General features: G+C 57.8%; 2 protein-coding genes across 3 annotated transcripts in view; one reads left to right on the top strand and one right to left on the bottom strand.

The window, feature by feature from the left end:
- Window positions 1–611: 611 nt before the first annotated feature.
- The window catches only part of GATAD2B (GATA zinc finger domain containing 2B), a 40,121-nt gene continuing 30,934 nt past the window's right edge, over window positions 612–9,798 (top strand). The window contains exon 1 of one of the 2 annotated variants that reach the window (XM_055696963.1): window positions 612–764. The gene's annotated coding sequence lies outside the window, so the exon portion shown is untranslated. The remainder of the gene's footprint in view (window positions 765–9,798) is intronic. The other variant, XM_055696961.1, reaches the window with a different exon arrangement.
- LOC129734255 (uncharacterized) lies at window positions 1,575–8,640 on the bottom strand. The gene has a single exon (XM_055696974.1). It carries the CDS (start codon window positions 2,735–2,737, stop codon window positions 1,589–1,591), a length of 1,149 nt encoding a protein of 382 aa, XP_055552949.1. The 5' UTR covers window positions 2,738–8,640; the 3' UTR covers window positions 1,575–1,588.

The raw sequence follows: 9,798 nt of genomic DNA, 5'->3' as shown, positions 1-9,798 counted from the left end.
CCAGGGGGGGCGCAGGACTCGGGGGGGGGGGGGGGGGGGGGCGGCAGCCATCTTGGGGCCTGGCAAAGGCCTGGGGGCTGCTGCGAGGCCTCCGAGGCGCCAGGGCCCTGCCGGGGGCTGGGAGGGGGGGCCGAGGCGGGGGCTGCGCGGCCTTGCCCGGTACCGGAACCTGCCCCGCCCCCCCCCCCCAAGTGGCGTCGCACTGGGCCACGTGCAGGCCGGTACCGGGCGCCACGTGGGCCAGGCGCGGGGCAGCTACGGCGGCCGCTGCGGGCCCAAATTCCCCCGCGAGCGGAGGCGGGTTGGGGGGGGGGGGGGGGCGGGGGGGGCGGGTTGCCCGCCGACACCGCGCGCCGCCGCGGTACCCGGATGTCCAGGCTCGGGGACCCATTAAAGGCGCCCCGCGGGGAAGCTGGGCGATTTTCCATTGGTGGAACAAAGCGCCAATCTTCGCCCCCACCCACCATTAAGAAGCGGGGGGTGGGCTCGGTGTGGAAGCGAATGGATTCGATTGGTGGGGCGTCGCGTCCGTCGTAGCGCCGCGCCAATAGGCATCGCGGCTAGGGTCGGGAGGCGGGGCGAGCGCGGCGGGGCCGCTGCCCAATCAGCGGCATTGTTTGTGGTGGTGCCGGCTGCGCTCCGCGGCGGCTGGTGGCTGCGGCGCCGCGTCTGCTCCGCCCGCCCGGCCCGGCCCGGCCCCGGCTCGGCCCCAGGGCCCCCCCCCCCGGCGCCCCCGGCCCCAAGGGCCGCGCCCCCCGAGCCAGGTGAGGGCTGCGGGGGCGGCGGGGCCGGGCACGGTCGCGGGGGAAGGGGTGCCGGTGGGGGCGGGGCAGGGCCCGGCCCGGCGGGGGAGGGGGTGGGGGCAGGGCTCGAGCTTTGAGGCGGGGGCGGGGGGGGGGCTGTATTTGGGGAGCAGCACCCGTGGGGCCTGGGGGCTTCTGCTGGCAGGAGGTAGAGCCTGCGGGTTGGGGGGGCAGAGGGCGGGGGGAGCAGTGTCGGAGGGGGGGCAGAGCTCGGGGATTGGGGGCGTAGAGCAGAGGGGTTTGGGGGGGGCAGAGCAGAGGGGTTTGGGGGGGGCAGAGCAGAGGGGTTTGGGGGGCAGGGAGGCAGAGCAGGGATTTGGGGGGGCAGAGCTCAGGGGTTGGGGGGCGTGGGGCAGAGCTCAGAGATTGGGGGTTCAGAGCAGAGGGGTTTGGGGGGGCAGAGGGGTTTGGGGGGGCAGAGCCCCCGCCTTCTGGGGTTGGCAGTGCAGAGTGTGTGGGGGGGTGGGGAGCTACAGAGGATTTTGGGGAGGGGGGGCTGCAGTCAAGCCCAGGGTTTGGGGGGCAGGCCCAGCCCTGGGGCATGGGCGTGGATACCCCGCGGTGAAGCGGGGTGCTGGGTGTTGGCTCTGTGGGGCCGGGGGGCCGGTCCCTGCCCGGGGGGGGCTGCCTGGGCCGGGGTGGGGCCGCCTGGGCCGGGGGGCGGTGGGGTAGCAGGGGGTGGGCGCTGCCTGGCTGCAGGCCTGGGGTGCGTGGGGGGTCCCTGGGGCGGGGAGGGGGCAGCCGCCTCCCCCTCCCCAGGGCGGGGCGGGATGGCTGCCTCCCCATCACCTGGAGGGTCTGGGGGGAGCGGGGTCTGCGCCCCCCACCCCGGCGTTGGGTACCGCTGCTGGGTGGGGAGCGCTGGCGAGTGATGCTCTGATGGAGTGGCCCCCCCGATGGCAGGGTGTGTGTGTGTGGGGGGGGGCTTGGGGCTGGCTGCTCCCCCCATCACCCGGGGGGACACCCTCTTTGTTCCCTCCTCTTCTGCCGGATTTCGGGAGCGATTCCCGTTTCCTTCTGCGATTCCCGTTTCCTTCTGCGTTGCCATCGCGGCGTTTCCCTCTTCCCTGGGGAGGGAGGCGATGGGAGCGGGTGATTGTCCCTGCCTCGCTTTGCTGCTGCTTGGGAAACCAGGTTTTCTGCCCTGCGGGATTCCTTCCTTCGCTCCCCCCCCCTACCCCCCCACCCCATATTTCTTGGTGCTGCTTCCCCATGGCAAAACCAGGAGGGGGGCAGCCAGGAAAACTTTCACATCTCTTACCATGGAGCAGGAGAGTCCAGCAACTCCCTCCTCCTTCCGTGTGGGCAGCCCTGCCCGCACCCCTTCCCCTTTTACCCTGGGGGGGTGAAAATCTCGTTTCATCCCTCTGGCTTGGCGTTTGGAAAACTGGGCAATGTGCTTCCTCTCCCCTTTTGCCCAATTTCCTGAAAGATGAGCGTTGGAGGCGTTGAAAGGTGCTTTGCCTTCCCCTCGGCACCCAGGAGGGTCTCTCGGATGCTGGGGGGTGCAGTGCCAGGGAGGGGGGAGGAGGAGGAGGTTTGGGCACGCGGAGGGTAGCTGGAAGCAAGGAGGAAGAGCGACAGCATATGGATGCGATCGGATCGATTCGCTTTAGCTGCCTTTGCCTTCCTCGCCTTCTGTTTGCTGAAATCACCCTCGAAAAGGGTTGGGTGGGTTTTGGGTTTGTTTTTTCTTTTTTCTTTCTTTTTTTTTTTTTTTTTTTTTTGAGCCTGCCTTGGCTGCTGACAGGCTGGAGGAGGAAGGGGGGGGGTACGAGCCCGCGGGGAACGGCGTCCTTCTGGAAGAAGGTGTGGGAGGTTTTGACTCTTTTTATTTCTCGGTGTTCTTCAGTGGGGGTTGGGGAAGGATTGCAACAACAAGCGGTTCGAGAGGACGGTGGTTTGGAAGGTTGGCTACCGGCAGAGGAACGCATGCCTTCTCGCTGGGGAGCCAAGGGCCGGCCGGCTTTGTGCTGTCAGGGTGTGCAGGGAGACCCCCCCCCAGCCCCCTGACACGCTGGTGCCCTGCTCTGGCACATCACTGGGTTGTCAATGGCTCCAGGTACTCCTGTCACTGAGGGCAGCCGTGATTCCAGCTCCTGTGGGCATCGTGTGGCTGGCGAGGGGCCCGGTGCCCTCGGGGTGAAACGGCACCTTCACCGCGTTTGCACCTGATCCGAGATGGGGTTGGGGTCCCCTTGGATCGGGGGCCCTAGGGACCCTCCTGCCTCCCCGGGATTTAGGAGCGTGCCTGGAATTTGTTGCATTCCTGGTTCTCCTGGATGCATCGTCGGAGCTGCCGATTGCCCCGGCAGTGGGAAACAGCCATAAAGACCCGTGCCGGGGCCGGCGACCTGATTTCCGAGCCGTTAAGATCTCCAGCGCGAGGTGCAACCTTCGCTTTGGCGCTTTTCCTGATCACGAGGCTGCGTGAAACCGAATGTGACGTGCAGCTGACAGGGAGCATCCATCTTTGCAGCGCTGCGGTTTGCCCGTGCCGAGAGCGGCCTGGCTTCCTCTTCTGACGGCTAACGGTCCCTGCTCGGAGCATCCCGGTCCCTGCTCGGAGCATCCCGGTCCCCGCCATGTTCCCAGCCACTCTGGCAGAGCAGCAAGGGGATCGCTGCCTCCATTCAGATCTTTCTGGGTGGGGGAGAGCAGCAGCACCTACTCGGCAGAGTTAATTAAACTTAAGATGCTCTTGAAAGTGGTTTTTCTGCCAATGTTTTCTTCCGAGGAAGCAGCGCAGGGCTGGTGATCGGCCGCTGGCGGGATGCAGGGAGGGTTTAAAGGAGAGGAGCTTTCCCCATTCATTCACTCCACTGCTTTCATCACTTGCTAGTCCCTTCAGCAGTTAAGGAAGAACAATCACCGAACCTTTTATTTTTTTTCCCTTTTTTTTTTTTTTTTTTTTTTATTATTTCCTCAGTAAATGACAATTCCCTGCGCTTTCTTCTTCCTCGCCCAACAACGACCCGCTCACCGACCCCTGGTCTTGCGGGAGAGGGGGGTTAAGGGGCCGCAGCCCTTCCACGTGGGATAACTCGCCCCTTTTTGGAAGCCAGCTGGGGTGCGCCTTTGTCTGGCGAGCGGCCCCGCTCGTCCCAGCTCGGGAGTCCTGTTGCACCACTCAGCTGTAGGAATCACCAATTTTTCAAACGTTTGGGCAATAACAAGAACTAGGGATGTGATGGCGGGGGGATAAAAAATCCCTGTTATTTTTACAACCTCTGATATTACCCCACAGAGGGAGACCTTTTTTTTTTTTTTTTTTTTTTTTTTTTTAAAATGGGCATGTGGTTCGGGTGGTGTTTAAAGCTGCCAGTGTGCGAGCGCCGAACGCGTGGCTCTGCGTCGTGTTTGTGCCGAGGCACCACAGCAAAATGTGTTGTGTTTTTCTTTTTTTAACACACACAGGAGAACAAAAAAAAAAAAAAAAAAAAAAGATTGGCTGTAAATCTAACCCCCGTGTAAAGCTATCCACCTCGTGCGCAGAAATTCAACCTATCAGGCCGTGCCACATGCTGCTGCCGTTTTATAGCGTTGGATCGACTGCTGGAAGATGGAGAAGAAACTTACTTTTTACGTGGAGCCACCGTGCCGAGACCTCACCGGTGCTTCTGCGTGGGCAGGTCGAGCGTGGTTTGGGGATCCGTTTCCTTCCGTAGCTCCGCGGGGCCGTGAGCGATCCCTCTGCGAGGCGCCGTGTTTTTGGGTTTTGCCCGGAGACTTGTGGATTTCTCCTCCTTAATTTCCAGGTGGTTCGGAGGAGCCCGGTTACAGATGGCTGGGGTTTCAGGGTTTCATTTGCTGTGACTTTGTTGTTGTTGTTGTTGTTGTATGTAGGTTATTTTGCAGGGTTTTTTTGTTAAACACCACGTTTTGTTAAACGTGGGATGATATTTCACTGTTCGGTAACTTAGTTTGCAGCATCTCGGGGTGATGCACCAAGCGATGAGATGTTGCGATGAGCCTGCATTTCTCTCCTTCGCTGTTGCGCGTAGACTTCGAGTCGTTTCTTTTGATAGTTTCAGTATTTCAGGTGATATGGCTATTAAAAAAAAAAAAAAAGGAAAAAAAAATCACAAATATTCTCTGCCTCAGCTGCGCTTTCTTCGGGAGGTTTCCGTGGAAAAGCGAGGAGCTGTGCTCGCACGTGTCCCTGTGGACCATCTGCCTGGGGAGAGGCTCGCTTTGCCACGGCGCGTACTTGCTGTGAGAGCTGGAGTTGAAGTGCTTATCTGGGTCATATGAAAAAGGGATATTCTATTTTTTAATTCTGTTTTTTTTTCCCCCCCTAAAGAGCATGGCTCTGAGTTGGGGCTTTGGCAAATACATCAGCTTGCCTGGTGTGAGGGTTGGGGCGGCTGATGAAGGCTGGAGGGCTGCTGGTGGCCTGGGATGTGCGGTGACTCTTGTTTTCCTGCTTTTTTTTTTTGTTTTTGAGCTGGAAATGAATGGATGGAAGGTTTTATGAACCTTCAAATGGAGCCACACGCCCGGCACTGCCCCGGCGGTTGAGCCCGATGGTGCCTTTCCCCCCCTCCCCGAGCGTTGCCAGCCCAGCGCAGCGTGCCCAGAAGGGTGTCGGGAACACGAGCGTGCTTCCCTGCTCTCTCCCGGGCTTCCAGCTAAACTGGAAACCAGCCTTCAGACACCACCAGCGTCACGCGCCAAACCCGATTTGGAGAGAAATTACTTGGCGGGTTAATTGGGCAGAGGATGGAAGGCGCCGTGGCGGTGCCTGGCTCCAGCGATGGACGCAGCTCAGCCTCGGTGGGGCTATGGAGAGAAAGCGCCTTGGGCTGGGGTCTGGGGACCCCCAGGTGTTGGTGGGGGGGGTCATTTGGGCATCACAGGTCCCGTCCTCGAGCTGCACAGCTTTCTCATCGTGCATGCATTCCCTCGGAGGCATTCCTTGCCCTTTGCTCTCTCCCCTTCAGACGCCCAAAGAACGGCATTAAGGATTTTTTTTTTTTTTTTTTTTTTTTTTTTTATGGAATCGAGGACAACTGAAGTCGTTTTCAGGATTTGGGTGATTTTTGTCGTCGGTTTTCCCCCAGCATGACCCACGTAACTGGGACAGTGAGCTCTGTGTAACGAAGGCAGGTGAGGTTCTGCCTCCGTTTGCTCGAGGTGCTGCTTCAAACAAAACTCAGCCGTGTTTTCCAGCAGAGCTCCAGCCCACGTGCTGGTAACGCTGCCCTAAGGTACAGCGGCTTCCTCGCTGCGACCGATCAGTCCCCTCCTGTCCCTTGTGCCAACCCAGAGTGGATAATTATCCCAGGCTGGGTGTTTTTAGGTTTGTCAAGTGCCTCATTGCAGGCACAGACCTGAGAAAGCTCATCCCCATCCGTGGGAAGCGGGTCGGGGAAGAGGCTACCATGCTAGGATTTTTTTTTATTTTTTTTTTTTTAATTCTCCGTGGTTTTCGTATAAATGGGGCATATCGCTTCTAATTGCTCGCCCTCAGCCCTCGCAGAGACGGGGTTATTTAAGATGTGTTGAGGAAAGGGGGATAACACTAAACTTCAGATCGCAATTAGTTTTGCAACGCAGAATATTATCCGGTTATTTGTGATAACGGTATCCAGAATATGCCTGAAATCCTTCTGAAGACCAGCACCAGCATTTGGAATTTGGAGGGTGTGAGGAGAGGCGCTTTCAAGCCTCCTCTCTAAAATTAGACCCAAGACCGGCGCGGAGGAGTCTATAAAGAGCCTTGAGGGCTTTTTGCCGTGGAGCATCGACATGACCATTGCGCGTCGGTCCTGCGAAGCCGCATCCATTTTGTTTCATCCCGAACCAAAGCCCTTCGGTGCGGCGGTGGCAGCCGGTATTTCCAGATAGGTGGTGCCAGCTCCGCTGGAGCCGGGCACGTGCCGGGATGGCTTAACAGCCTTTCGCTGGATGGAGGCTGCTACTGCTCGGGTTTGAGCGCGGTAATGTTGCGGTTGAACCCTGAAATGGCCCCATTTCAGGGTCCCGGTGGTGGATTAGGGCTTACAAGCCCTGCCTGGTGCCTGGAGGTTGGAGGAGCATCTTGCTGGATGATGGAAGGAGCTGCGAGAGGGGAGGGAGAGGTGTTCCAGGAGCGTTCAGGCGGTGTCAGAAAGCAAAAGCCAGAAAATTTTCTCGGTCTGGGCTGAAACGAGCTGTGTCCTCCCATCCCGTGGCACGCCGGGGAGCGGCGAGGGCGGAGGGAAGGTGCCCTGTTGTGCCCGGAGGTGCTGGGGGAGCTGCCCCGCGCTGTCCGTTTCCCCCAGTTTATTGGGGTCTGTCGCAGCAGTTGGCGTGCTCGTAGCGGTTCTTTTCCTGCCTACGTTTGCCATGCCTGGTCTTTAAAGGCAAACCTGGCTGCTGTTGGATGGGCGACGGCGCGGTGCCGGTGCTGGGGCGGCTGCCGGAGCCGGGCGCTGGTGCCTTTTGGGTGCCTGCGTCCCAGCATCAGCTCAGTACGGCTGCGCGGGGGCCCGACGGTGCTGATCATGGGAGAGCTGGTAGCCCCGTGCCTTTTGGTGTGATGGAGGAGATAAAAATGCCTTAAAACATCCAGGTTGGGATCCTGTCGGGGCGGTGGTGGCGGTGCCGCTGGATGTGGGCTTCTGGGGGAGATGGTAGTGACCAGAAGCTCAAACCGCCTGAGGCTCAGGAGTGTGTTTTTCCAGAGTATCTTGGATTTAGGCCTCGTTTTCATTGAATCTCAGAAAACGCCTGCAGGAACAACCCTGTTTCTTTGGGATTAGACCTAACCAGAACCCATCTGTCACCGCGGGAAGAGGATGCCGCTGCTTACTGCCTGCTCTCCATCTCTTGGACCCACCGCTTCGGCTTCTGCCCTGCCCGTGGCTGGGAGCAGAGCAGCCCTGTGCTTTCACACCACAAAACATTTAAATCCTCCTCTTCCATTCTGGTTAACCCTTTGGTTCGATTTGGGGGGCTGGGAGCAGGGTCTTTGTCCCCAAACCTCCATAGAGAGAAATATTTGCAGGGAATAGAAACGCTTCTGCGTGTGGCAGCTCGAAGCGTTGCCTGTCCCCATCCGAGTCTTTCCCGGCTTGATGCCGTGGTCTGGGGAGGTCAGGGGTCTGCTGGGGAGCAACTGGGCACGTCCCTCCTCTTCCTGGGGTCCCAGAGGAGAGAGGCCGGACCTCTCCCCGCTGCCTCGGTGAGCTGGTGTGTTGGGATCAGGCTTTTTATCCTCCTCCTGCCAAGCCTGGATACCTTTTGGTCGCGTCCCCACCAGCAAGGGAGCAGATGGAAACGTGTTTTTTCAGGCTCCCAGCAAGGAAGGAGGACAGGTCTGCCTGAAACGCCTCTAAATCTGGCTCCTGCCCCCCAAAGCCATCCGCCCTGGCGAGGTGCTTTGGGGTGGGTGTAAGGCAGCTCCGGCTCCCTGCTCCCCTCCGGACCGTGCAAGAAGCTTTCCCAGCGGCATCCCGGCGTGAAGACTCGCAAAGCAAACGTGGGAGCTCTTGCTCCGCACCCTGGGGTCACATCCCCCCTTTCCAGAGCCGGGGAAGCTCAAGGAGAGGTGGATAACCCGAAATCCTCCTGCCGGCGAGGCTTTCGCTGCTGACAAGTTCAGGGTTTAACAGTTTGCTTGTCTCTCTTTCTTTTTCTTTTCCCGGCTGCCTAACGCAGTTTGGAGGAGAAAGATACTCGCTTGAATGAATTATAAAACTTGTTTCGCTGCAGTGGGTCTTCATTTTTCCTTTTGTCTGCAGCAGAGTCACTGTTTGAGTAGAATAAAATTAACTTCGTCCCTGAAAAGACAAAAGAGCTGAAACTCCTTGCTGCTGAGAGGAGCGGAGGGAGGGAGGGGGCAGGACATTATCTCAAAGGCCCCATGTGCTTTTGCCAATCATAATGTTTTGGGTGTTTTTTTGTTGGGTTTGTTTTGGTTTTTTTTTATAATCTAGAGTTTTAAATTTTAAACACTTTACCATTTTCAAATGGTTCTTTTATATAGAAGTTTTTGCTCTGTTTTCCCAGTCAGTCGCTGATAGGCGTGAAACGGAAACAACCAATGTAAAGTTAACGAAGCCGCAGCATCGTTACAAACACCTACAGGTGTAGCAGTGCCTCCGTCTGCGCGCCGGCAGCTCCCCGTGCTTAGCGAGGGACTGAGATGTTGAAGGGAAAAAAACCTCCTTGTCCTTTTCCCAGGACTGCGGAGCCAGTCGCGCAGGGTAATGTTAGGGTTTGTGCTGTCAACCGTTTGTGAAAGTTGGATCGCTGCCTTGGTGAGGTGGCTGAGTGGAGGTCCGTACCAGGCCTTGGGGTGGCTGGAGATCTGGGTGTCAGCTGAGCTGCTCCCAGTTTACTCCCAGTTTAAACCCACCCTTTAGATGGCGCTTAGTAGCGATGACGCGTGGCAGCGAAGATGCTGCTGCCGTAACCGGACCGAAGCCGTCGGCTCCTCGAATGCGTCTGTGAACGCCCCGCGCAGCTCTGTCACCAGCCAGATGATGCTCTTTAGATATTTGGTTGGTTTGTTTGTTTGTTTTTAAAAGGGAATTTTGAGTGAAAGGAAATCAATCAGAGAGATGCAGACTTTCAGAGAGTTTCAAAATGGTTGCTTGGTAATCGTCCCTTGTTGTTGGAAGTCCAAACCTAATGCATTTTCCCGTTCTATGAATCACTCCTTAACTTGCTGCTTATTAAAGTCCCTGATTCCAATTTAATCTTGGAGACCTGACAATTTTAAATACCTACTAGTGCAGCCTGAGCCCGATTTGGCATTTCAATAGCTCATTGTTTTAGTCCCTGCAACAATTTTTGACAAACTGGCGGCCACGCAGAGGAAAGCGACACTTGGAGCTCCGTGGCCGGAGTCTCCGTGTTCGATTCGGAGCCACAGGTTTAACGTAACGCTGCATGTTCGGTAGCCCTGGGAAGACACGTGTCTGCTGAAATAGGAGAGAGATACTAACGGACTTGTTTTTAGAGGGATGGCTTTAACAGAAGATCAGCTCTAGAATTTCTTTACCGT

This window comes from Falco cherrug, chromosome 19, assembly GCF_023634085.1.
Source record: "Falco cherrug isolate bFalChe1 chromosome 19, bFalChe1.pri, whole genome shotgun sequence".
Taxonomy (NCBI): domain Eukaryota; kingdom Metazoa; phylum Chordata; class Aves; order Falconiformes; family Falconidae; genus Falco; species Falco cherrug.
The sequence above is the reverse complement of the archived record's forward strand: the minus strand, read 5'-3'. Positions and strand labels throughout refer to the sequence as shown.

What these genes read in the sequence shown, in the direction of transcription:
- LOC129734255 (XM_055696974.1), bottom strand. Translation starts at nt 2,737, where the DNA reads ATGCGTTCCTCTGCCGGTAGCCAACCTTCCAAACCACCGTCCTCTCGA.